Source organism: Durio zibethinus, chromosome 27 (genome assembly GCF_047325235.1).
Source record: "Durio zibethinus cultivar Kanyao isolate XHJ-2024 chromosome 27, ASM4732523v1, whole genome shotgun sequence".
Taxonomy (NCBI): domain Eukaryota; kingdom Viridiplantae; phylum Streptophyta; class Magnoliopsida; order Malvales; family Malvaceae; genus Durio; species Durio zibethinus.
The window spans coordinates 16,838,821-16,866,709 of NC_143188.1; the positions used below are offsets into that span (position 1 = coordinate 16,838,821).

Consider the following 27,889-nt stretch of genomic DNA (forward strand, 5'->3'; position numbering starts at 1 on the left):
TGACCAAACGACGTTGTTTCAAACATAAGAGGATCCGCAAGTAGACCCGGACTCAACTCTAGATCCGCGCAACTGACCTGCCAACCCGACTCTTCAGCAACTTTGAACCGGTTTGATCAGACCTGATTGAACCGTTCCTCAACCGACTTAACCGAATTGTAAGTTGAATCGAACCCTTCTCGGTCCATCTAAACCACCATCGATCGATTCGGTTCAGGTAAAAAAAATTTTTTTTATATATTATTATTTTTGTTATTTTGAGTATTTTTTTATATTCATGCATGATAAATTATTAAATTTATTAGAATAAATATTTGATTATTTTTAATAATAATAAAATGAAAATAAAATAGGAGAATAACTAATAATTAAAAATATTTAAAATGCTAAAATAATAATAATTTAAAAATAAAATAAAATTGAATATTTATTGTATTTTATTTTTCCTGCCTAGATGTTGAATGGATAATTTCGCCTAGATGTTGGGGAATTATAAAAAAAAATTATTAAAAAATTTTTTAAAAAAAATTAATAAAAAAAGTAAAAAAAGATAATAATAATAATAATAATAATAATCATAAATTAATAATTTCTTTAATAATAACTTTTCATAAAAAAGAAATATATTAAAAAATTTTAATTAATTTTCAAAAATTATAAAATCGAACTTACTTCGAAAATCTGCCTAGATGTTATAGATTTTCAGAGATGTTCGCGTTTTCTTTAAACCCTAAATTTCAAAACCCTAAAATTAAAACCCTAAAATCAAACCCCAAACACCCCAAACACCCCAACGAATCTCTAAACCTTCAAACCATAAAATGAAACCCCAAACCTTTAAACCTTAAAATTAAAACTCCAAACCTTCAAATCCTAAAATCAAAACCCTAAACCCTACAAACCCTTAATCAAAACCCCAAATCTCAAACCTTAAAATTAAAACTCCAAACCTTCAAACGTTAAAATTAAACCGTAAATCCTTTAAACCCTAAAACCAAAGCTTCAAATCTCAAACCCTAAAATCAAAACCCCAAATCTCAAACCCTAAACCCCAAAATCTAAAACTCAAAAACCTATCCCTAAAATCTGAAATGTCAAACCCTAAAATTCAAAAACCTCAAAATTCAAATCCAAAAATCCCAAATTTGGCACACAACTCCGAACCATCACCAAAAAAAATTGTACAAACTCCAAAACCCCTAAAACCCCAAATCTATTTTGAAAATCCTAAGGACACATGTGAAAATCTCATGTGGAGTAATTTGTTCTCGAATGTCGCCTAGATGATGGGGTATTTAGTATTTCATTAAGTTTTTTCACGCGAGTTCTTAATTCACATTAATAACGGGATTATTAAATAAAAAGTATTAATAAAATGGGATCTTAAATATAAATAGTCGCACCTAAGCTTTACCTAGATGTTGGAGAGTCGAGGTGGTCTTATTATACTTAAAAACCCAACTTTAAAATTGCATTTCATCTTACATAATATCCATTAACATACATACATCATCATGTTATTCGTGTTGCACTTCTCTATCTCTAATTTTTACTTGCTGCCTGACCCTGGCATCATTTATTTTATAAAATGTTCTACAAAAAATACATATTTTAAAATTTTGATATTACAAAATAAAATCAAAATAACATTTCGAAGAAAATAATTATTGGTACTCTGCCTAGATGTTAGAGAGTCACCAATAATTATCTTCCATAATAAGTTTTATTTTTTATTTTAAGGAATATCATATTAAATCTTAAGCGAAAAGAGTTATCCTAAGTTTTACCTAGATGTTGGAGAATTTTAAGATAATTTTTTAACTTAAAGATTTTTTTAAATTCCTAAAAAAGAATTTTAACCAAAATTTATTTTTTAAAGTGAAGGAATTAATGTTAAATTCCGAATTAAAACCATTTCATCCAACATCGAAAATAGCGCATGATTAAATGGTATCAATTTATGGGCATTGTGTGGTGCTAATCCTTCCCCACACATAATCGACTCCGGAACCCAACCTGATTTTCGTAGACCGAAATTTATTTTTTTGATAAATTATAAACCCGCTTTTAAAGTTTTATTAAAAAGATACATTTTTTGGTAACTAATCACACCCTAAAATAGATTTGTGGTGACTCCCTTTTATTTTTCTCAATTTTAAAACCCTTTATGTCTGACGGTTCCAAAATCGTTACGACAAGATGATGATGTAGGAAACTGCTTTAGATTTTCCTAATTTCTTTTTAATTTTATTTCATTATTTATTTTTAAATAAGTTAACTAGTATTAAGATTTAAATGAGAATTGTTTTAGTCTTGGTAAGTGTATAATATTCATCCAAAGCGTCTAAATACTTATATGTGGCATGTCTCTAATTGACGCCTAAAAAAAATTTTTTTTAGATCATGCTTATATAATTTTAACTTTTTTTTTTTAATTTGAGAATGTCAAGGATTTAGCTCTAATTGAAAATTTTACACAAATTTTGACTTCAAATATATTAAATTATAATTTTTCTTTTCTTTTTAAAATTAAGTCAGTTCCAAATACACGTGCTTAATAAATTTTAATCCGTTGTCAAATAATTTCGTTTAATAAATTATTTAAATTTAATATTTTGGATATATAACATATATATATATAAAAATTATCGACAAATTCGTTAATTTTAACGGCGGTAAAGAAAGTAAAAAAAAAAAATTCTTAAGTATTCAGCAGAAAATTTTCCTTCTTTTTTTTTTTTTTTTGTTTTGCAATCTTTGAAGGTATCTGTAACACGTACTCAACAACATAAATCCACGTCCGTACATCTTTATCTACAAGAGAGCCGAGAGCGGAAGTGGGCGTCAGAATTATGTTACCTGTTCCTACTCAAAATGAAAAACACTGATCAGTAGGTTGGAAAGAACCACTAACATCCATGGCTCTACAACAACATCAGACCATTCTGTTGACAAGAAATTAAATCGTTCAGAGACCTTTTTTTATTTAAGCATTTTATTTTTTATAAATTTTTTGATATCACCCTAAATCTGATTAACAATTAATGGATCAAATAATCGCTAAGCATAAGGTTAAATTGCTTAGACCAAATGATAACTTATCTGGTTGGATGAAGTGATAAATTGGATATCAAAATTGATTCGTAGTCAAAATTAAAAAAAAAAAAAAAATCTTATAGTTGAAATAAGAAGATTGTTAATTCATCTAAAGTTTCCAATCGTGCAATTTTTAGACCAAATAAAAAATACTATGAAATTCTATATAGAGGTTTCATAAATTAGGTGTCTAGAACTTAGAACAAGTTGTATATATCAACTTTCTTTTCTAGCGTAAACATGTTCTCAAGTCATGACATATTTTATCTCTACAGTGAAAATTGAAAAAAAAAAGTGAGTTGAAAAAAAGTTATGATGTAAGATGTATATGTAGTTTTTTGAAAATTAAAAGACAAAAATATCCTTTAATTATATTTTATTATTTTAATTTTCATTTGATTTTTAAGTAAATTTATCAACTAAGTTAGTGTTTATGAATAGTCACTTATCTAACATGATAAATCAAATGTTGTAGCATGCCTATGAATGAAAACAAGCATTTAGGACCCCTAGTAATTTGAGTTTCATTACATGCAATGTTTTTTTTTTTTTTTTCGCAACAGTAATCCTGGCCAAGATGCTATTAGAAGCATTTGTACTTATATGTAACTTATGAAGAAAAAGCTCCAAATACTCCACCATAATATTGTAGAAACTCGATCATGTAAGCATATGGTCACTCAATCTTAGCAAGCTTTTATTCACTGCATCCTAAATTGAAAGCATCTCTGACTTCTTACAATGACTGCCTCAACTTCCAATGAGTAAATGGCTTTAGCCATCCATGAATCCACTAAGTCATTGCACCCCAAAGTAACATTTTAAAACAGAAATAACCAGCTAGATCAAGCAACTCTAGAGTTAGGTGGCACTCCCACCCCAAATCAACTCCTCATAGGGTGAGAAAAAAACCAAACACAACCAAGTTCCAATCTATGTTTAGTGCATGGGATAATAGATAAAATTAAATGATAATTATTATATATCATATTTGGTTTCTATGAAAAAAAAAAAGATAAAATTGTAAAAAAAATTAATCATTCTCAGTGATGGACAATAGTTAGAGCAAGGGCCTTCTCCAAATTTAAAAACCCCCTAATAGCATATATTTTTATGTTGATTGAATTTAAATTGGTTTAGGAAAGTTTAGGAAAAATTTAACAGATCTCAAAGTTATCCAATTAAAAGTTTCTTTCTTTTTTTTTGCTATTTTCTCTCTTTTGTTTTATGAGAATTATTTAAGAGTTTATATTTAATATATCGAGTATATATACTTGAATGAGTAAATTTTAAAATTAAAAAATAATTTAAAATGAATTATGTCAATTTTTATTAGTTATGCTTTTAAATTTTTAATTTTTAAAAATTTGCTCAGTGGGACTATATGTGATTTTAAAACATTATGTAAGTGCATCAAATATAATATATATTATTTGAGAACGCACAAAAGAGGGTATTTACTAGATGGGCCTTCGTTTGGGTTTTCAGCTTGTGTTGTCTGTACAATAGTTAAAACTTATATATGACTAACTCCAACATTAAAACCAAGATTTGGGCTTTTGATCCTACACATTCAAGAAGTTGGTTAAAACTAAGATCAATTGCACAAGAGGAATTTTGGCCCAAAAAATTTACACGTGATATTTGAATTATAAACGAATTTTCGATTTGATATCTAAAGTCTAAAAATTCATGATTAAACAATGCAATTTTGCCAATCAATGCTGGGTTCCTTGTTAGCACTACTTTGGATGTTGCTATAATGCCTGAGATACAAGGCAATCAGAAATATTTATAAAATAAAAATGAGATTATATTAAGTATTCCTAAATTAACGTATTTTAATCTATATAAATACAATTTTCTAAACTTTATGAACTTTAAGAGATTAATTTAAATATATTAAATTATAAAAAGAAAACAATACTAATAGTAATAAAAAATTAAAATTTTTGCATTCAATCTAATTATTAAAAATTTTATAATTATCATTTAATAATTTTAAAACGTTATATTTAATATATTATCACTATACAATGTAATATATTATCAATAAATTACATAATGACATATCATTAAAATATTAATTTTATATATTTAAAATTAAGTGCATTTATTTTTTATAATTTTAAAATTAAATTTTTTGAAGTGTCATTGTTAATATTGTATAGCATTTATACATCAATAATATATTAAATACAAATCGAGGGGGGTGGACAGTGCCGGTTCCTGGGGTTTCTGGTTCTGGTGCGTGGGCTACAGAGGCTGGTGCTGGGGGGAAGGGACTGATGAGGTGAGGCGAGCAAGAGCTGGTCTTTTGGTCGTGATTCGTTTGGGCGAAGGCCGGGGACAGTACTGGGCAAGGCTAGTGAGGGGCTTCAGCTGGGTCCAAGCCAGGGCAATGGAGGTGCTATCGTTTGGAAAGGGCTGGTTCTCCCAGTTGTCGGGTGCTGGCGAGGGTGCAGTGCTTGTGGGGGTTTCTGGTACTGGTGCATGGCTTGGTGGGGGCTCGGGGCTTTCAAAAAAAAAAATGGATGCTTTAAAAACCCCTTTTACTGTGTATTCCTCTTCTTCATTTTTTTCACAACTAAGAGACCAAGACAAGCTCTCTGCAAATTGAAAATTTTGGCCTTTTTGTGGCTGCCTGTTCCCCCGCAACACTGACAGCAGGGTAGTAGTTTGGGCAATTGCTTGCCGGCCACTACCCGCTGTTCTCTCGCTTACTAATATTTGTTGTTTTTTTTGTATTTCTTTTTTTTTAACTTTTAGTTCATTCAATTAATTTTGAAAAATAGAAATAAAGATAAAAATTAAATTAAATTTAAAAGTTTAATTTGTACCTAAAATTAGAGTTTAAGGCTTTGAAAAATCGATTTGGATTTTTATTGGATTTATTGGGCTTTTAAGTCTAAATATTGGAATTTTGATTTGAAAATGATTCAAAAATAATTAATTTTAGATAAATTTAAAAAATATTAATTTAATTATTGTGTTCAAATTAATTCAAATTAAATTATTTAAATCAAACATAAAAATTAAATCAATTTAGATTAAATTAAGTTGAATTTTAAATTATGTAAATTAATTCAAAGACGATAAATGACAAATTTAAATGAATTTAATTTAATTTAATCTAATTAATCTAATTTAATTAACTCAAATTAAAATATTAAAATTAATTTTAAAAATTAAATAAATTCGAGTTAAATTTACTAGATGGGCCTTTGTTTGGGTTTTGTGCTTGTGTTATCTGTAAAGAGGCCTAATTCTTGGATGGGACCCAGATTTGGGCTTTTGATCATGTAAATTCAAGAAGTTGGTTAAAACTAGGATCAATTACACCAGGTATTTTGGCCCAAAAAATTTACACTTGCGATATTTAAATTATAATCAAATTTTCATTTTGATATTTAAAATTTAAAAATTCATGATTAAACGCTGCAATTTTGCTTTTGTTTATCAATTTGCATATCAATGCTGGGTTCATTGTTAGCACTACTTTGGATGTTGTTATAATACCTGAGATACAAGGCAATCAGGAATATTTATATAATAAGATTGAGACTACATTGGCTATTCCTAAATTAACGTACTGTGAGCTATATAAGCACAACTTTTCAAATTCTATCAATCTGTAAAAACTTTAGGGGGAGTTTGATTTGTGGACTGTTAGATTTCAAGGGCAAATAGTCATTTTCAAGATATTTCATTTTTAAATTCCTTTATTTGATTTTACGGGAATTTATGTTTATTAAATTATATATTTTTACCGTAATATCTTTAACAACTATAAAAAAAAACTTTCAATTTTATTTAAAAAAATAAACAAGACAAATGATGCCTTTATCATCAAATGAACGAAGGATTTATATTTTTTTATAAAATTAAAATTGTACCAATTATTGTGTTTATATAAAAAAATACAATAATTGATGTGAAATTTTAAAAATTAACTATATTCAATTACATCATTTAATTAAAAGAAACACCGTAATTGCTTGCATATAAATATAAAATATACTCAATAATGGCATTTAAATAGAAGAAATGTCGTAATTGCTTGAATTTAAGAAATGAAAATACTCTATTACAGTATTTGGTTATAAAAAATATCATAATTACTTGTATTTAGAAATTGAATATATTCAATTAAGGCATTTAATTAAAAAAAGTCATAATTGCTTGCATTTAAAAATTTTAATGTCGTTTCATTTAAATAAATGTCGTTTAGAAGCTAAGTTTAAATATATTAAATTATAAAAAATATAATACCAACAATAATGATAATAATAATAAAAAATTAAAATTTCTGCATTCAATCATAATTACTAAAAATTTTATAATTATCATTTCATATTTTGAAAACGTTAAACAATAATTTGATATGAATACTTTTGAATATATTTTTTTCAATTCATATAGCTAAACTAATATTCAATCATTAATTTCTCATTCAATTATCAAAATGAGTCTTTAAAATGTTTATTATTAAAAATGCTCTTTTTATTAAGGTAATGACAATTTATAAAATTAATATTAATCTCAACAATAAATAAATTGAATAAGTAAAAAATTTAGAAATTTTTTATCTTGACGGGAACTTTTATATTTGATGCAATGTCGTTTATGATATTATATATTGTCAATAAATCACGTAATGGCACGTCATTAAGAAATTAATTTTAAATATATTTTTAAAATTAAATAAATTTATTTTTTAAAAATTTAAAATTAAATTTTATAAAAATTACTATATAATTCATTAACAATATAAATTATAAAACATTTATGTATTAAAAATACATTAAATATAAACTCTTAATAATAATTAATTGGACATGTTTTCTGAGACGGGTCAACTTTTGCCACACTGATGAGTGTGAGTGTGTTGCTCACATGTTGGTATGATTGAACTGTTTGTTCACGGAAACAACCAGCTTCCCCTCATTAACCATTCAATTCATCAAATAAAGCCTTTAAGACAGTCATTCTGAAAAGAAAATGGCCTTCACATGAAAGTTTGATTAACGTATTTATATTCAAGCATTCCAAAATAAGACACATGTCACGCTTTTACTAGTTCTTATATCCTATTAATTAACACAGTTAAAAGAAATAGTAATTAATAAATATAAATAATGGCCAAAAATATATAAATAATAAATCGTACCCCAAAAAAAAAATTTGCTAAAAGATTTCACTATTAATTAATTTGCTAAAAGTATAAATTGAAGAACAATAATATTTCACTCCTTGTATTCTATTTCCATACCCTAAAATTTTTAATTCTTCACAATTGAGTCCCTTGTGTATTAATAAACATTTAATACTTAAACGATTTTAAAATAATGATTATATTTTTACTTTCAAACTGCATATCTTATAAAAAAAATTATATATATTTGAGATTGTGAGATATTAAATTATAATAAAAACTTAAATAAAATTTAATACTCGATAACAATTGTTTTATTTTAAAGATATTCACGAAATAATTTGCTCAAATATTTACAATCGAAAAATATTGATTTTTTTTTTTTAGATAGGTCTTGAATTGGTAATGGCTATAGAGAATTTTACAAATTAAAACTTAAAATTTTTAAATTAAAGTTTAATCTCTCATTGAATAATACAACATAAAGCATAAGAAAGTCCAAAGTTTAGGTGCAAATGACAATTTATTGGCATTCACTTTCAACCTACAAAAGAGTTAGGTCAGCTAAAGCAGTCAGTAACCTTTTTCATTTTCATTAAAGAGTAACATCATCCATGCTGATTTGTCAGCTTTTTGGTCATTAAGAAAGTCATTTTTAATTAATTAATTAATTAATTAATTAATTAATTAATGATGGGCAAAGAAGTTAACTAATTTAATAAATATGTAGGAACAAAAAGTTGATAGACTATTATATTTATATATTTACATACTTATTATTATAATAACAAATTAATAAAATATTAAACTTTTAATTTTTATTTTTTAATAATTAAGTATTAAAAATATTAAAAAAGAAGTTGCACAAAGATAAGTATGTTCGTATAATTTCCAATAAAATATTTAGTTGTAATTATCCTTTTAAAATTGTTTTTATTGAAATTAGTTTTTTAAAATATGGTCTTCATAAAAAAAAATGATAGGCATTCAATTTTAGAATAGAAAACTAGGTAAGGTTATGTCTATAAATTTGTTATCAAGGTCAATTTATAAGTGTAAAAATTCATGATAAAAAAAATTAGAATTTTGTGTTCAATCCAAAAAAAAAAAATATTTTGTGGTACACATCAAAGTAATTAGAATTGAGGGAAAACAAGTAAAATCATGTAAGACCTTAATTTTAATGGAAAAAGTATGGGATAGGAGCTTGGACAATATCAAATCTATCTATATTAACTTTTGGGTAAGAGTTAGGTATATATAGTTGAATTTGAACTTAAACTTTACTTAATTTAACCTATTTAACTCAAATATGAACAATTATAAAAAATCGACTTGAATTTAAATTAATATAATTTTAAAAATTAATTATTTAAATTCAAAATTTTTTTAAATTTATATAATCCAAATAATTTTATCCGAAATAATTTGAATTAATTTCAAATTTACATAATTTAATCATGATGCAATTTGTCCAATAATCACAAGTTAAATATATTTATATAAACAGATGTTATCTAGAGTAATACATAATTTTTTTAAAATATAAAATAAAATAAAAAATAATTTATATATATATATTTTTAACAAAAAGGTCCGACCATAAAGATTATAACAAAATATTTCATTTACAGTTGTTTTATTATAATATTACAGTTAACCAATTACAATAAAAAAAAATAAAAATTCACCACCTAAAATTATAAACTTTACATAATTTATTGACAGACCCTATAAAATATTAAATTATAATTAATTAATTACATTATATATTAAATTTTAACTTTAGACTTACCTAATATCATCCGTACGAAACAAATGAAACTAAACCTCGTTAATATGTCGTCCTCAAAGCTCACGGGCGTAGTGATAGTCAAATAATGATTAAACCGAAAAGAAGATGGGAGTCCTTGCATCGTTGAAACAGCGATGTAAAAAAGTCTTCCATTTAACTACCGGTGAACTGCTCCAAAATGCCAAAAAAAAAAAAAAATCTTGCTCCTGGCAAAGATATGATAAGGATTACTAACAATTCGAAGTTGAATCAAAGTTGAAATCTTAGAATCATGATTATCTCCTGTTTATAAACTGATTTATCTTTATCTTTGCACTGCACCTATGTATATAAAATAATTTAGCTCCTTTCTTGGATTACTCTCTGTTTTCCAGTGACTTACTAAAACCCTTTGCCACTCCCTCGTACCGTTCTTATTTGTAGTTATTAACCTCTTCTTCTTCCATGCAAGCAAAAACCCAGTAATGGTTTTGGCTATGGTGTTTTTAAAGAGGCTACTACATTGCTTGATCCTGCTGAGTTTGATATTTGTAGTTAATGGGCAGTTTCCAACAACCCTTGACGGACCCTTCAAGCCCGTAACTGTGCCTGTAAACTATAGCATTCTCGGAAATGTTACTAGCTTGCCAAGTAATGAGGCTCCTTTGCTGAAGCCCAAGATAGATTTTCAGCCTGAACAAATTTCACTTTCTCTCTCTTCAGACTCTAGCTCAATTTGGATTACTTGGATCACAGGTACTATGTTTTCCTTTTTGTAAGCTGCATTATGTTCTTTATCCATTCTTGTATCTGGTCTTTGCTTTCTCATTTGTTTCTGTAACCAGTTTACGGCGATTCATGACAAGTGTACTTTTGATACCAAACAAAAACAATTATTGTCAGAAAACAGGAAAAAAACAAAATGTCTTAGAGTCATTGAAGTCCTTGTGCCATTGAGTGAAAACTGTTCTTTTTTTTTTAATGCTCCCTGCTGATGTCTTGTTGTGCGATTTGGGTTTTTTATGGCCCTTTGTTTTCCTCAGATTTTATTGTGGCATTTGTTCACTTCTGCTTATGAATTAAATTTTTCAGGCGAATTTCAAATTGGTGATGAGATAAAACCACTGGATCCTCAAAGTGTAGCAAGTGTTGTTCAGTATGGAATATATAGATCTGGCAGGAATTATCAAGCTACAGGATATTCCTTTGTTTACAATCAACAATATCCTAATGGACTCAAAAACTACACTTCTGGAATTATACACCGTGTTCTTGTCACAGGTATTCCATAATCCATCCTATTGATGCTAGAGCTATGCACTTTTTATGCTCTTCGAGTATTTGTTTGGTTTTCAGTCACTCTATTCTGTTCTGTTTATTTTGCTTTCTATGAACCAGGAAGCATTAAGGTCTTCACTGGATTCTCATGCATAGCTGTTTCTTAAGCCACTTGTAAAGAACCATGGTGGGACAACTGTTCCCTGTGACTGAATGATTAATCATCAAATATTGAACTATGGAAGATTGCTGATTCATGTTGCATTAGCATATTCATTGATTCAAAGTTCCTATGCTTGAATTTTGACTATCATAAACAACTATGTCAGTCTTAATGAGACTTAATGCTCTATTAGTCAAAGAACAAACATTTTGCTTATTGATGGTTGCAGTTGAGTTACAACAACATTTTGGTTCATTATGTTAGCGGTAAATGAGTTTAGAAACAACTTCCATCCAGGTTTCCCTGAATCTAAATTGAATTTCAAGATAATTATATGCACAATTTGGTGAGACACGGTGTTGTATTCTCAACTACAAGCAATATTAAGAACTGCTCACCTGAAAGTAAACATAGGCATCAAACTAAATAAACAATTTCTAATGTAATATTAGTCCATGCGTGGAAGGGAGGGAGATGTATGTATTTGATTGCAGATGAACGCGCATTATCTTAAATCATTTCAGTTAGTATCACATTACTATCATGTCTTTCTGCAGGGTTGGATCCTGATACTCTGTATGAATATCAATGTGGAGATCCTTCTATACCAGCAATGAGTGATGTTCATTATTTTAGGACACTGCGTTCCACGCCAGGGGACTACCCAAGCAGAGTAGCAGTGGTTGGAGACTTGGGTCTTACTTATAACACAAGTACAACAATTAGTCACATGCTAGCCAACCATCCTGATCTTGCTTTGTTCGTTGGGGATTTAAGTTTCGCCGACTTATTTCTTACAAATGGAACTTTGTCTGATTGTTGCTCTTGTTCTCCTTTGGAAGAAACATATCAGCCTCGTTGGGACTATTGGGGAAGGTCAAACTTCAATATCTTACTTGATAACCTATTATTTTCTTCACTCTATCCTGTCAAATTGAAAATTTTTGAAAGATTATTGTGTAGCAGTAGCTTATGAGAGGTGAAATGATTGCCAAATAGTCAAAATATGAGTGGTATGGTCCTTCTAATCATACAAATAACAAAATTTCTTGGAACTTAACTCAAAATTCAAAGCTGTATTATCAATTCTCTAATATATAGTTGTGTTGAGAATAATTCGTACCTTCTCTAAAAGAGGCACTTTTTTACTATTACTTTAATATAACCTGCATTAAGCCTGATATAGGAAACATGTGGTAAGCATGGAACTTAATTTAGGTAGCCTTCCTCTTTTGTAGGTACCTTTTGACTTTTCAAATTCAGTGGTTCTCTGTGAATTTAGGAATGCTAAAGCTTCTTTATAGTATTAGAGATAAAATCAACAATGAAAGTGGAATATTTGTTGGCAGGTTTATGCAGATTCTAACAGCTAGTGTTCCAACAATGGTGATAGAAGGGGATCATGAGATTGAAAAACAGGCTGATAATCAGATGTTCACTGCTTACACTACTCGATTTGCATTTCCATCCGATGAAAGTGGATCCACTTTGTACTATTCTTTTAATGCTGGTGGAATACATTTTGTGATGCTCGGTGCATATGTTGCATATGATAAATCATGTAAAGTCATCACTACAAACCTTTTCCTTATTTTCCTTTCTTATTTTCTATATGGTCTTTTCTTCTTGTGAACTTGGTTTATACATGCATCTAACTCACTTGTTTGTTCTCGTCCTCTAAACAAACATTATTTTTCACCACCAATCATGTTTACTTACCTCATAATGACACTATCTTGCTCTTTGGGTTGCAGCTGATCAGTATAAGTGGCTGGAAAACGACCTGAGTAATGTCAACCGAAGTGTTACACCATGGCTGATAGCTGCTTGGCATCCTCCCTGGTACAGTACGTACAAGGAACATTATAGAGAAGCAGAGTGTATGAGAGTGGAAATGGAAGGCTTACTATATGCGCATGGCGTCGACATTGTTTTCAATGGACACGTAAGAGCAGTAGTATTCCATTGTTTGAATAAATTAAATTTCTAGTTCTTATTCCTGACTTATTTGTTTCATTCTTTGAAAAGTGTTTTACCTGTAATAAAACAAGTTGAGAAGAAATTTGCTGACAATGAATCAGGTTAATGCCTATGAGAGATCAAACCGAGTATACGACTACACTCTGGATCCGTGTGGTCCTGTTCATATCACGGTTGGCAGTGGTGGAAATGAAGAGAACTTGACACTTGAGCATGCTGATGAACCTGGTAATTGTCCAGATCCTGCTTCCACCCCAGACAGATTTATGGGTGGCTTCTGCGCATTCAATTTTACATCAGGTCCGGCAACTGGTAATTTCTGCTGGAACGAACAGCCTGAATATAGCGCTTATAGAGACAGTAGCTTTGGCTATGGGATTCTTGAGGTAGACACACAATCTCTCTCTTTCCCTCTTTCTCATGCACACACACACACACACACACACACACATCAAATGGACATTAAATTACATGTGCGCAAGCACTCATTGCCATGCTCTGCACTGTTTTTACAGCTACTCTTTAGAAAAGGTCACAGATCTGAATAGGAAGATGTCAATGGAACTTTAAACATGCATCTTGAAATGAAAAAAACAGTTAGCCAGATTTTCCAAATAGGAAGTGTTTAACCTTTTTTAAAAGGAAAAGCCTACAAAATTGGAGCACCAGCGTTGAAGGTTCAGTTTGTATCACTACATTTTTTACTGGAAGCCATGAATTTCTTATGTGGTGACATACTAAAAGAGTTTCATGTAGCCAATTAAAATCTAGCTAACCTTCAAAAATACCAAGCAATTATGTAGAAGCATCTACAGGAAGTTATGCAATTTTTGGAAGTCAGCCAGCTGATAAGTAGTGTTTGATGTGGCTTCCAGGTGAAAAATCAGACTCATGCCTTGTGGATTTGGTACCGTAATCAGGACTCCTACTGGGCAGGTGCGGATGTAATTTACATTGTAAGGCAGCCAGATCGTTGCCCCTGTTGACCCAAAGGTGATTAAGCTTTTGAATTTTGACAGCTGAAAGTGAAAGTGGCATGATATTATATCTCAAAAATCACGTTCTTAGTGGTCACACCCTTGAAATGAAAAAAATAGATTTCCGAGGAACATTTGTTTCTTATATGCATGAAAAAATACAAATTGAAATGAAAGTGTCAATTCCACAAGAAAAACTGTGGCTTTATTTTAACCAAACCTTTTCAAAAACCATGAAAGGGGGAAACCTTCAAATTTGATAATTGCGTTAACTGTTTTATTTTAGCGAAAAATTTCTTTGCAATCAATGTCACTTATCAAGGTTTATGAACTATGATTTTATGATGAAATATAGTTAATGCAGAGTATCATTAATAAACAATGATAATTTTTTACGTCTAACTTTATTTCAACCTCATAGTCTGCCCCTTCCCCGAAGTTTTTTTTGCTTATTTATTTGCCGGGTGTTTCTGTCTCAGGTGCAAAAGTCCCATAATCATTCAAGGAAAGAGCAGACAGTTGCAAATTGTTCAGAAAAAGGCTTAGGGTGGTGTGTCCATGACTCTGACTTAACACAGTTTCTATTTCCAGGCTTGGTGGAAATCATTCTTTGTTATTTAGGGATGCATTCAAATGTAATCCAGGATATTCTTCTGGGACTAATTTATACAATTAGGGTTTGATCCGATAATTTTTTAAATATGAAACAAATATGATATTAATATACGAAATGTCAAACACATATACAAATTGCCATGTTACAACATCATCGGTAGGCAGATATCAGATTGCCAATAAACTGGTGGTGATCAAATCCAGAAAAGATCAAGATTCTTCAGAAGAAAATCCATAGATACATAGCTGTTTGTCTACACTTCTCACATATGCTCCAGTAAACAAACGAGTAAGAATGAAAATTTGAATTGAATTTAAGAGCTAAGAAGGTTGGATTCTAACAGAGATCTTGCTAGTGGTAGCTCTAGCTTCGTGATACTCATAATGCTAGATCAGATCTCTAGATTAACCATGTGAACAGAACTAAAAGATTGAAATCATGGGATTTTGTTCCATAAAGCTAGAAAGAAGGCTCCATCTTCTAACAAAAATGCCTCTTCCTGTCATTGGTTCATGCAGCTGGGCTCAAAAGATCCATATTGGGTGCAAAATAAATGATAGAACAAGTAAGAGCATGATGGACATCGAGCTTGTGGCGACTATACAGTCCAATGAAGCCTGGGATTCATCTGTTGTGGGTACTGGAGGGGTCAGTCCAGGGTTATTTATTCCGGTACTGCTATCGCCATTGATTGGTGTAGTTGTCGTAGTTGTCGGTACATTCGGGTTGTTTGTCACTGTTGTTGGTGTTGTTGGTGTAGCCATCCCTCCAGCTTTGCTGTAAAATCCATAACTCAAGCTGTTAAATTGCACAAATTGTAGAGAATAGGGTAACATACAAGTGTTTCGAACATGTGTAAGAATCTCAAATAAAATCCGGTCAAGCTTACATTAATCGAATTTGGTTGGTATTTGTCAAAAATCCAGAACTGTTGAATGACAGATTTAGAGTTTAGACAAGTGATTTTTGCATAACAAGAGGGACTAAACCAAGCAAAGTTCAGGAACATTTTACGTACAATTCTTTTTACAATTGTCCAATTATAATAAAAAAATTATGTAGGAATCCCCTATATGTGTAAAACTCCATATAAAATTATGATGGATCCCACACAATTCTGAATTATAATTGGTTAATTGCACAATAGAATGATTATTTGTGATATGCTCCCAAGTCAAAGTCCATCATAACATAGCAGTAATTCATATCCTTCCAAATTTCCCATAACTAATCAAAAAGCATGCTTGAAAAGTGAAACAAATGCTAGAAGTACAATATTTGAAACAGACAATCCTAATTGTTTGTTTTGATTATTAGAATATATAGATATTTATATATTTCCATTAAACCAAAATTAACACCAACTTCTTTCTCAATCTATTCTATTTCAAGCCACTAGTGGACATGCTTTGAGCCAAGTATTACGGTACAAGATGGTCTATGGGACACACAGTATGGCATCTGCATTCTTGATGCCATGCTTTCCCACAATCCCATCTGCCTTAAAGTGCTTTGGCTAGCAGCCTTATTCCCTACATCAAAAGAGCAACTATGTAGCTAACCACAGGACCATGAGTTGTAGTAGCAAAATGATTATGTACTCAAATTGGGTAATTGGCCGAAGTATGGCCATCCTACTTGTATAATGGAAGAACCGTCGCCATTATTAAAAAACAATAAGGATCTTCACTACTCTTATCATGTAATTGCAGTGAAAAGTCCCCTATTTTTTAATCGTAGTGAGGATCACTCCCCTCTAGTAATTTACTCTACAAAGCAAGAAAAACGTGCTTTGTCGTCTTACGTTGAACAAAGACTAGTTATACAAACATTTTTCTACCTCCAAGATAAAATATGTGAATCGAAACAAACTTGATCTTGTTTAGACTTGTAGTTAAGTGTATCAAATAAAACACAACTTAAAAGCATTATATTTCATTACTTTAGTTGCCTTTTAAAAACAACAACCAAATAAAGTGCTGTCATTTTATATATTCATGTAACATTTTCTTTTGATAAAGAAACAATACATCTATGTTGACTGCAATTTACGGATGAATCATGTGATCTAATTATGCACTACAATTTTATTTTGAAAAGAAAAAACTATAGTGCTATAGTAGTACTTTTTTTTTCCCTTTTTTTTCCTCTGCTAGCCATCTCAACCATAACAAATTGAAAATTCTATAAGATCAATATTATGCTTTCCCAATCCAGCCACCCTTAAAAGGTGGCATCCAGCAAATTTGAAATTAAAATATAAGAACTTGCAACCCTTTTCCCTATTGTTAGATTGCGGCCCTTTTGTACCAAAAAAATATTATGCTTTTGGATATGACTCTTTTCTTCATTGAATTTGAGTGTAATGCCCTTTGCTTTCTCTCCCCCCAAACAAAAGGCATTGCCATTTTTTCAAAAGTTTACAACATTAGTTACGTTTTTCTATAATATCTATTGCTAGAGATCCAAGAAAGTTGTTAAAGACGATTGTCTATTGACACTATTAAAATCCTAACCTCTGAGGGATACATACACAAATGTTACTACATGTAATGACGCATGGATAGCTAAGATTAATTAGTCTTTAACATTTCCTTGGAATTTTATAACATTAATAATATTTTTCTACTTAAAAAAGAATCTTGCAACAAAAACCTCAAAGTGGGAACCATTAACTTGTCCAATCTCAACCTTCCATGCAATACACACATGGTATTACACATGAGTACCAACAATTTGTAACATGTAACTATTACATGATACTTTTTATTTTTGTGCAAGTATTACATGATACTTTGAGATTGAACAATCTAACTATAGTTAAGGTTCATTTAGTACAATAGAAGTAGGAATATTTCGTATTTACAATATAATTTTAAGGACAAAAGAAAAGTGGAGGCCAATAAGCCACTAGACCAAAAATGATCAGTTGCCCACTAGTACAATTGTAGTATTCCAGTGGCATCCAAATGTCACTCCAATGCCATTTGACACAAACTTTCAAGGCAATTGCATCTTCACTAGAGGTGTGTTGCAATCCATATTAACTTTGAAACCTCATTTTTGGGTTCAATATGTGCATTACATTTTCTTTTTTCTAGTTTGAGTATTGATAAAAAAGTGAGTTTTAGCCTGAGAAGACCACCTAAGTCCATTTAAGGGCAATTTGACGATGTAGAATTGTGCAATACAAAAGTCTTTTAGAGCTAATTTAGATTGCAACGGACCTCTAATAAAGGTGCAATTGCTTAGAAAGTCCATGCTAAATAGCATTAAAGAGTCATTTAGATGTCACTAGAATGGTGCAATTGTATCGGTGAGCAACTGATATTTTTGATCCAATGACCTATTACCTCATTTTTTTAATCCTTAAAATTATATTATAAATACAAAAATTTTTATTTTTATTTTTATTTTTATTTTTAATTCTTTATTTAAAAATGTAAAATAATTTTATTAATTTAATATAATAAAAATATTATTTAATATATTATTAATTTTTAATTTTTTATTAACAAAATTATTACCTAACATTAAAATAATTTAATATTTTTTAAATTATTTTATTAATTTTATAAATATTAAATAATTAAAAATTTTAGTATATACAATTTTTAATCATATTTTTATTTTCATTACAATTAATCTCACCGATAATTAAACATGAGACATCTATTGCTAGACAGAACCTAAGCATCATTAACAGAACAGAGTAAAATCAGATTTGCATCATTACCCAAGACCAAGAAACAGAGCCACGGGTAACTCCAATGTCCCATATCAAGATTATATCAACCGTTGGATGTCCTTGGACAAGGTGTACCATCCAACCGTTGGATGTCCTTGGACAAGGTGTACCATCCAACGGTTAAAAAAACTGAGCTGGTCCCAACAAAACAAAACAGAAGTAAAACAGTAAAAACAAAGTGGGAAACCCGAGGCATGGAAAGAAGAGACCAGACATAAGCCTAGTGAAACTGACATGCAAAAAGTGACGACTGTTATCTGGAAAAGATGGACGGTTAGAGATCTATCAAATTATAGAACCAGCAGAGAAGCTCAGTCACTCTCGAGAATCACAACCATTGGTTGTGCAAAGATTTAACTCCATCATTAGTACTAGCATACCTGGCAAGACTACGCGACATACAAAAAAAAAAAAATCAAAATCTGCTGAAAATAGTGGAAACCCAAGTTTTTTGTTGCACATAACATGTTTTAAAGACAGATTTTTAACAATGGAAGAGAGAAAAAACGTGCATACCTTTGAGAAGATGGGTACATACAAGATCCAAAACCTACAAAACAAAACCAAAAAAGCATAACTAAATAAGCAAAAGCTCATTTCTAGAAGTTAACAGAAAAAGGAAAAGAAAGTTGTAGGGAAAGAACAAACTGGGATCAGTTTTAGCAATATTGGCAGTGCCAGCAAAGTCACAGGAACCAGGTGCCATGGCCATACGCTGGTAGTAGCTATTGAAAGCATAAGAAGCATGAGCCAGGATAGTGTTGGGAAGAAAACAAAGGCCATTTGACTGAATAGGGGTGCAGTCAGCACCAGAGCCACATGCATAGTCTAGTGCAGTTTGCAGAGCTTGGTTACTTGCATCACTCCTGGCCACACACCAGCTTGTTCCTTGAACAACCAAGAAGCTGTTTACTAGCAAGGAGAGCAAGAACAATACCAGCTTCAGGACTGTTACTGCCATGGCGAAGAGTTAAGTTGGTAAAGCAAGAGAGATATTCAGAAGAGTCCAGAAGAAAAAGAAGCTAAGAGGGAGAGGAGAAGAGCTCTCTTTTCTTTCTTTTCTGCTTTTCGTTAGCTTTTTTAGCAAGCTTATATTTTTACTATGGTTTCGAAGGGATTTTCATGGTAGATTTCGTAATTTTACACGTAATACGACAAAAATTAATAAAAATCTACTATTTAAAATTTTAATAAAAAGTATTTTATATATAATATGATAATTTTGTGTTTAATAAGTGATATAAAATAAATACACAAAATTATTAAATATATTTGTGGGTTGATTATTGGCCTTGATGAGAAAAAGGGACAGAGTAGAGTACTCCTAAATGCATTTTTATTATTTTTTCTTCATATTCTAATTTTTTTTAAAAATCTTTTAAATAAAATTATTTAATTATTATTCTCGTAATTTTTTTTTGGAATTTTATAATTTTATGAAAATAAATTTTTGAAAAATCATAATTTTTGGAAAATAAATTTTTGGATCTAAAACTTTTTAAAAATTTATTTTTAAAAAGATTTATAATCATTCAAAAATTCGTTTTTACAAAATGACCCATTTCTTTTTGAAGTGATATTGGATTCTCTGTTATCCATGGTGCACCACAATTGGAGCTCCGAATTCTGATAGAACTCGATTCTCGATTTTCTTATCAGATTGAATCTTCTTCATGAGAAAATAACATATCTTTTGAACACTATGGAGATATTTGTCCATCAACTTGTAGAAAATGAAAATTTTAAAACATTATATTAAAGTTAGGTTTTAGTATTATTTTTCATCAAGTCCCAATAAAAGTCCTAATTTGCTGTTATTTGACAATCAAATTAGGCCTAATTGGGTTTTTTTTTTTTTTTTTTTTTTCATATCACTGGGAGAAATGGAAAAAGAGAGAAGAGGGGAAGCAGGGGAAATTATGAAAAAGAAATAATATAATCAACAAAATTTTCAAAAATTAATAGTAAATTTCTATAAATTTTCAAAAATTAACAGCAAAATGGGTTTGTGAATACCTTAAAAAAATTATAGGTACAAAATCTTTAGGGAAAAAATAAAATATAAAATATTTTTTTAAAAAAGGCTGAAAATGTAGGTAACATAGGCTAGCCACATTAATGAGCAAATGCTATCACAAGATGAAATTCAATCCAAAGCTCATATTTTCCAACTGTTAATGCAAAACTTTAGCCACAGCTTCATCATTAATTGGAATATTCATCTGGAAAACAGCCAATGTAGCAATTTGACAAGTAAATTCCAACAAAAAATAACATCAATTAATCAGGAACTGAGTTTTCAAGGCACTAAGACTAATTAAAAAAGGAATACTGAAGCTTTTCTGAGGATATAATTTCATGTCAAAAATGGGTATATCATTGTATGGTAATTGTTGTTGTACACTCACCTCGGCCTTTCTTGTATTTCTTTCTTCTCTGGGGGTCTGCTACTTTTAGCCCGCCCCCCTGGTGTCACTAAGAAACAGAACAAGTATGGAACAAAGTGCTTCTCTCAAATTTTTTCATAGAATAAGATGTACGCCTCACATCGGAGAACTTCTTCGAGTGATACTTGGCGCACGTAATCATCACTCACATAATACCACGGAGAAATTACATGTTCAGTCTCGTTCTTCTCCTTCCTCTTCTCACCTCTTTTTACGTATGCAGTGTAGTGGCCACCTCTCATTGTCCCCAAATGCTCCACGACCCCGACCAGATGGTAAATACAATTATCCCTGTCTTCACACCTGCAAATTTTAAACACGTTTGTAAATCATATAGATCAATGTTTTTCTTTTGCTTGTTCTTTGTTTTTCATTAGCATAGCCTCATATTTTTAACTAACAACAGATTTAACAGACAATGTGTGTCTGTGTGTGTGTTTATATCATTTCGCACTCAGCTTTCAAAATTGACAGAACTTCAAGAACTAATCATAATTAGATTTTGACGTGCTTGAGACATGCTGGTCTGTAAGCAAATTACAATCAAAATAATCCTTGGTAGGAACATTATCAAGAGTTCAACGATTTCAGGGCATAAAAGGACAGCTATAAGCTTTATCCCTTAAATCACTTAGCAGGAGGTCTAGCTGCCTTACAGAAAAGGTATTGAGAGAAATGGATGCATCAAGTGTAATATACTAGTTATATCACGTAAATCTCCAACAAAACTCAGTATATCACATACATAGAAAACCATCCCTGGTTTTTATATGGGATATTATGGCTTCTATATTGCTTGAGCTATAGCTCTAAAAACATCTATTTCAAAAAGGATACTTTGGCATGCATTCAAAAGATCCCATGCATAAAAGTTGGACTTATGCGCAACTAACTTGGAGAGATAATATAATGAATGGTGGTTTCCAAAACTAAAACAAATTAAGATAAATATAGAGGTTCCTTGAAACTTTGAACTCTTGTATGGAAAGCCAAACTAGTGATGGACTACTATGCAGTAATGTACCATCCAAAGCAAGTAGCAAGGTCTTCAATATCCAAATACATGCATAAATGTCTAGAAACATGCACAAGTCTACGCACATGTGATAATGCGCTCATGCAAACAGACGGAGATTGAAACAAAGAAAAGTAGGTGATAACGAGAGACACAATGCAGAAATAGCCAAGGAGGTATGCGCCTCTCTCTCTCTCTCTCTCTATATATATATATATATATAAAGAGATAGGGAAAGAAAGAAGCACCAAGAAAGAGTATGTAGTGAACATGCAGAAGACCAAAAAAAAAAAAAAAAATCACATGTTTCCCAAAAGAAATTCAAAAGGCAGATTTTTGGAAATATCACTAGCTAGGATAGGTCTCCTGATTTCTTGTTTAGAACTTCATCTAAAAACATAAACTCAGGCCAGTGTTCCAGATCTCTCAATGGTTACAAGAGTTTAGACCATCTCATCCACTCACCTAAGGTGCAAATAAATCACATCCATAATATAGCTCAGTAGAGCAATTACTACAGATAATGTTCAATAGTAAAAGGACAGCGCTTCAAGGTGGAAAATATTAGAATTTAAAGTTCTTTTATTGGGAGCATATTGAAATTTTCTCCAACTTAATTACAAAACTTTAATCCTCACCATAATGTCCAATTTCCATTTAGTATGTTATGATTATCATTATTAACAAGAACCTTAGAAATATTACAGGGATGCTTAGAAGCTCAGGAGAGAGGCTGGACATTCATGCTCAGTAATTCTTACATTGCCAGCCAGGTTATGATACTGCTATGGCCTTGTGTTGGCATTCCTACAACATTAACTCTTAACAAAATTAATGGAATAGAGAAATAGCCAACTTTCACTTTCAAAAGGCACAAAAGCAAATAAAGTTGGAGATGCCATAAAATAAAACTCTAGGGAATAAAATGAGCTATGAGAGGAAAAGATACCGGCTTTGTCTAATACAAGCTCATATCACTTTAATGAAACAAACCATCCCATTCAGGTAATAAGGTCAAAATAGGATACTATTAAATTTATCCTTTTTTTGGTTGAACCATCTTATTCTATTTTCCGAACTAGCCTTTTAACTTACTTCCGGTTTAATTCACTCTTTTAGCTTACTTACTGCAACAGATAAAGCATTTTAAAGGACAAATACAAAAACAAAAAATGACATCCCACTACAGGGGAAACAATAATTAATTTAAACAAGCCAAATATTACTGAACTCTAAGATATTCCTAAAATTGTGTTCTATAGAGATCTTGAATATGTATCATAAATGCTGTAGAAGTGTTTCTCACCATTTTAAACATCAGAGAGTTCATCATTCTTATGTAATAAACTCTGCCACAAGGGCCTATTTCATGTAATTTCCAGAAAATCATGTATTAACAAACAGGACATACATTGATCAAGAGTATAAGACTGCACCGACCAAAAGTAAATGCTAGCAGCTATCTGCAAATTAAAACGGAATGAGGCAACCAAAATGAAAAGAATACAAGAGATAACTAAAATATAAGAATTTACCTATTAAAGAGGTTAGGAAAAAAGAAAAAAGGGAAGCAAAAGAGAACAAAATTGACAAGAAGCAAGGCTGTGAACTTTAAGACATATGAAAGGTACCTGGGATCCACATATGATCTAAGATCCAGTGTTTCTCTGAAATTGACATGGCCATTTAATTTACTTAAGCGACCACGAGCATCCTGACTGAACCTCTTCAAATGAATAGTCAGAATAGGCGGGGCCTTTTTTATGAGTACCCTCTTTGTTGCATTTCTCTTCACCTTCACGTTTTCAGAGTCCATCTCTTTATTATCACTTTCCCCTGATTGACAGTTTTCAGCCATCTGTGAATTACTCTGCTGAAATTTATCATTACGATTTTCAACATAGCAAGAACCAACAGGTTGGATTCCCCCAGATTTTTCTTGACCGCAAGATTTCGACAAGACTGAAGAATTTGATTTTATCAGATTTGCATCTTCTATCTGAGATTTTCCTTCTTTGCATCTAGATACAACTGAATTTAGCTCACTTGTTTGACCATTTTCAACATTTATACAATTTTGATTCAAAGAATCAGTTATCTCATTATGTAAAACCAAGCTTTCACCAGAACTACTTATATCTCCATTACTAATGGATCTAACTCCATTAGGACAGTGGAGTTCCTTATCTAAACTCAGTGGTTCACATTGGCTTTGAGTCTCACCTCCATTGGTTAAATTCTTTGAAATCTTAGCCTGCTTCTTCTTTGCTTTAAACTTCTGACGTTGCAGAATTTTTGCACAATTCTCACAATTCCAAGCATTATCATCAGAAAGAAGCTCTGGTTTTATGAAGTGAGCCAAACAGCTTTCTATAGTTACTGGAGAATCACTATCATCAACCTCATCAGGATCAGAATCACTGATATTCCCAGCCAAAAAACCAGTTTCAGTAACTTCATTTGCCAAAGATGGCCCAATGCTGGGCCCTGCAGCAATTTCAGGCTCATTAAACATGTCACCAAAGCCATCAAACTCCACTTCCTCTTGCCCATGACCTGCATTTGATGAGGAGGCCTCATTTTCTCTCACACTCTCCTCAATACCGGCACTTTCTTCCTTGTAAGGAAGCAATAGAATTTCAGAATCTTGAACCAGCAAGGGAAGCTCATCTTCTTGAAGGTTTCCAGAAGAATCATGTGGTTTTTGATTTGGTTCCCCCTCGAGTAAAGAAACCTGATGACTTTCTGCTAAAGCTTCATTCAGAACCAGATCCTTGTCCTCAGAATCTTGAAAAAGGGAAATATCGTTATTTTGAGAAATCAAATCATTCTCGTCAGCCACTACATCTTGTTGAAGGTAATCCATCCAAGTAAAATCATCAGCCCCGGCACCGTTTTCCTGGTGTGTATTCTCCATTACAAGGTAATCCATCCAAGTAAAATCATCGGCCCCAACTGCATTTTCCTTCATTGTATCATCCATTACTAGTTCATTCTGAGACTCCACGACATCTAGGTGATTCTGTGAAGCAGAACTGATTTCATTGGCCTCAGTGCTTGGGCCAATAGCACTTGATAGTGAAGAATCACAGGAAGATGCCACCATGGTTTCTGTCAGAGGCACAGCTACGTGTCCTAGGCCTGGAGATTCACTGCTTGGAAATTGAGTTGTAACAGCCTGAGCTGGTGCCTGATCTGCACCTTTGTTAACTTTTCCTCGAACCCTGCCAACTTTTTTTGGTGGCAACTTCGTTTTCTTTGCTCGATAGACTGGTTGAGACTTTTTAAATGGGGTTTTCTTGGTTGGAACTGAAAGTGAGAGATCTAAAAATGGTTCATACACTGTTGAGGAGTGCCCACATTCCTCACAACAAAGAGTACTAGAAATTTGACCACCAAATACAGCATCCACAAATGTAAGATCCTGCTTTACTGTAACAATATCATCTTTAGAAGCATTAGTGTGTTTTTTCAGAGCTAACTCTTCCATATAAAGCACATCAAGCAAGCAACGGAGCAACTCATGACTATCATGTTGCTGATAGCCCCTAAACTGGGGAGCCTTAGCACAAACGCACCCCAAAAAGGGTTTTGGATTGATAGCATTTTTCAAACCCATCTCCGGTTTTGTTTCAGCAAAAAGCTTCTTCAAAGAAATAGTTAGCTGCCCCATGGATGCATCCATATTCAAGAAGTAGTCCCTTAGCCTGTCCAGAGCCAGAAGATTCTGCATTACTGAATTAAAGAAGCATGTATTCCCAAGATTAACCAAACCCCGAACCACATAGCCACTTTTTCCTTCCAAAGAATTTGATATAGTTCCTTCTGATTTGATTGAACTGGTAACACTGCCACTTCCAAACCAAATATCCTCAACATCAGCTGCTGATGGTTTAGATGATTGATCCTTAATTAACTTTACAACCTCATACAAAACATCTTTTTGTTCATCATTATCTTCCATTTTCTCAACTGGAATGAATGTACTGCAAGCAAAGCACCACCTCAATTGAGGATTATCCCACTGAATCACCAAGTTGTGACGGGTTTGTCTACGATGACAGACAGCATGGGTGGTAGAAGCAGTTGGCAAACCAACTCCAGCACACACATAATGTCCACATTCCAAACAAACCCAAATGGCTTTTGACTCAGATTTTGAATCAACCAAAGCACTTCCCTTCTTCTTCCCATGTTTACCCTTTCCCTTACTTCCTCTCCTATCATTTCCGCTTTCCCTACAATCCTCACATCTAATAAGTTCAGAGGACCTAAGTTTAGTCAACAATTTATTCAGGTCAAAACCTTTGTCCAAATGGGGGCATGGTTTCCTATCTTTTACAGCAGTAACTCCATCATCAACATTTTCAATACTTGCAGTTTTATCCTGAGGTATAGCTTTTGGAGATTGGGCAGCCACAACCATTTTCTCCTTAGGAGGTCCTCGACGATTCCTCTTATCCCTTTTCCCCATTTAGTTCCTAAAGAAACCAATTTCAAATAACCATAAACACCTTAAACCCTCCAAGCAATAAAAAAAATTGTAAAAAAAAAACGGAAGCAATCAAAAAATAAACGAAAAAACATGAAAAAAAATCCAAATTATCTACTTTCTTTTACATATATGATATAGACTAGTATCCATGAAAATACGCAAACTAACAATCTACTAAGAAGAAGCAGAGATTCAAAAGAAAACAATAAAGAAAGCAAATTTGGAAGCTGACCCAGATGATTATTGGATAGTTAAATGCAAACAGAAGCTTCCAAACTATAATTAAGGACAAAGCAGGTCAAGCAAAGAAAGCTAAGGAAGAGCATGTAAACTGTAGAAAACGCCAGGATTGAAAAACAAAGAACAGAGAAAAGGAAAAAAGGAAAGAAACTTTACCTGAAAATCTGGAGGAAGAGGACCAAGAAAGATTTGTTTAGAGAAATCTTGTAAGAAAGGGTTTGTTTACATGAGGGAAGTAGAAAAGATAACAAAAAAACTGGGGTTTTGGAGATTTAGGATCTAAGTAAAGAAGGAAAGGAGACGATGAAAAAGTGGCGTGGGCATTTTAAGGGGTTTGGATGGCTTACCCTCGAAGTTTACCTCCCTCCCCCCTCTCTCTCTCTCTCTCTCTCAAATCATCAGGAGAAAGACAGAAGCAAGGCTGTGAAGTTGAAAAAAAAAAAAAAAAAAAAAACCTACAGCAACAACTGCCGTAACTTGAAACCGAATGGTAACATCTAAGGATTTTTTCCTTTTTTTGGCAAAAAAGTTTTCTTTTAGAAGTAAATATTAAAACAACATTTGATATTTTTTATAAGGTTATCATAATATTAATAATATAATTATTGATATGATTTTATTATCAAAATAATTTTATTATTTTTTATTTAAAATTATTTTATTTAGTAAATAATTATTAATTTTTAAAAATTAAATATATTGTAATTAATATTATTAAAAATTAAATATGATTTTATTTATTTAAAAAAATATTATTTTATTTAAAAAATATTATTTTATTCAAATATTATTCGGATGTAACGTGAAGAAACAAAATTTCTTGATCACACTCACTTCCTTTCGTGAAATAAAAGGAGTTTTTTAGTCTGCAACAAATATATATATGACATACCTATTATTATATA

The 27,889-nt window shown here is 31.3% G+C and overlaps 3 protein-coding genes across 7 annotated transcripts; 1 reads left to right on the forward strand and 2 right to left on the reverse strand.

Annotated features, from left to right (window-relative positions):
- Positions 1 to 10,165: 10,165 nt before the first annotated feature.
- LOC111279911 (purple acid phosphatase 15-like) lies at positions 10,166 to 15,154 on the forward strand. 2 transcript variants are annotated; one of them, XM_089756111.1, is made up of 9 exons: positions 10,166 to 10,781; positions 11,118 to 11,306; positions 12,024 to 12,342; positions 12,816 to 13,027; positions 13,221 to 13,411; positions 13,548 to 13,674; positions 13,747 to 13,832; positions 14,322 to 14,439; positions 14,903 to 15,154. In XM_089756111.1, the coding sequence occupies exons 1-8, from the start codon at positions 10,511 to 10,513 to the stop codon at positions 14,430 to 14,432; spliced, it is 1,506 nt and encodes a 501-aa protein (XP_089612237.1). In that variant the 5' UTR covers positions 10,166 to 10,510; the 3' UTR covers positions 14,433 to 14,439; positions 14,903 to 15,154. The 2 variants fall into 2 exon arrangements, with proteins under 2 accessions (XP_089612237.1, XP_022722712.2); XM_022866977.2 differs by having other exon boundaries at positions 10,170 to 10,781; positions 13,548 to 13,832.
- A 128-nt stretch (positions 15,155 to 15,282) lies between these two features.
- On the reverse strand, positions 15,283 to 19,748 carry LOC111279912 (PLASMODESMATA CALLOSE-BINDING PROTEIN 2-like). Its single transcript, XM_022866978.2, has 3 exons — positions 19,436 to 19,748; positions 19,304 to 19,337; positions 15,283 to 15,816 (listed from the first exon to the last, which is right to left on the reverse strand). Exons 1-3 carry the CDS (start codon positions 19,746 to 19,748, stop codon positions 15,564 to 15,566), a joined length of 600 nt encoding a protein of 199 aa, XP_022722713.1. The 3' UTR covers positions 15,283 to 15,563.
- On the reverse strand, positions 19,606 to 27,395 carry LOC111279910 (ubiquitin carboxyl-terminal hydrolase 2-like). Of its 4 annotated transcripts, none has more exons than XR_016334546.1 (4): positions 27,141 to 27,395; positions 23,881 to 26,730; positions 21,196 to 21,537; positions 19,606 to 19,741 (listed from the first exon to the last, which is right to left on the reverse strand). XR_016334546.1 is itself a non-coding variant. In XM_089756110.1 (4 exons), the coding sequence occupies exons 2-3, from the start codon at positions 26,721 to 26,723 to the stop codon at positions 23,709 to 23,711; spliced, it is 2,847 nt and encodes a 948-aa protein (XP_089612236.1). In that variant the 5' UTR covers positions 26,724 to 26,730; positions 27,141 to 27,395; the 3' UTR covers positions 21,431 to 21,537; positions 23,661 to 23,708. The 4 variants fall into 4 exon arrangements, 2 of the variants coding, with proteins under 2 accessions (XP_022722709.2, XP_089612236.1); XR_016334547.1 differs by lacking the exon at positions 19,606 to 19,741 and adding an exon at positions 23,556 to 23,712 and having other exon boundaries at positions 21,431 to 21,537; XM_089756110.1 differs by lacking the exon at positions 19,606 to 19,741 and adding an exon at positions 23,661 to 23,712 and having other exon boundaries at positions 21,431 to 21,537.
- Positions 27,396 to 27,889: the final 494 nt, after the last annotated feature.

Bases quoted from the DNA above. Each gene is read 5' to 3' on its own strand.
- LOC111279911 (XM_022866977.2), top strand. From the start codon at position 10,511: ATGGTTTTGGCTATGGTGTTTTTAAAGAGGCTACTACATTGCTTGATC. The intron at 13,028-13,220 runs GTAAAGTCATCA...TTTGGGTTGCAG, and splicing joins TGTTGCATATGATAAATCAT to CTGATCAGTATAAGTGGCTG. The intron at 13,833-14,321 runs GTAGACACACAA...TGTGGCTTCCAG, and splicing joins TTGGCTATGGGATTCTTGAG to GTGAAAAATCAGACTCATGC.
- LOC111279912 (XM_022866978.2), bottom strand. From the start codon at position 19,748: ATGGCAGTAACAGTCCTGAAGCTGGTATTGTTCTTGCTCTCCTTGCTA. The intron at 19,338-19,435 runs GTTTGTTCTTTC...TTTGTTTTGTAG, and splicing joins TATTGCTAAAACTGATCCCA to GTTTTGGATCTTGTATGTAC. The intron at 15,817-19,303 runs GTATGCACGTTT...TGGATTTTACAG, and splicing joins ATGTACCCATCTTCTCAAAG to CAAAGCTGGAGGGATGGCTA.
- LOC111279910 (XM_022866974.2), bottom strand. From the start codon at position 26,723: ATGGGGAAAAGGGATAAGAGGAATCGTCGAGGACCTCCTAAGGAGAAA. The intron at 21,538-23,880 runs GTACCTTTCATA...TAAAATTTGCAG, and splicing joins AGATCATATGTGGATCCCAG to GTGTGAAGACAGGGATAATT.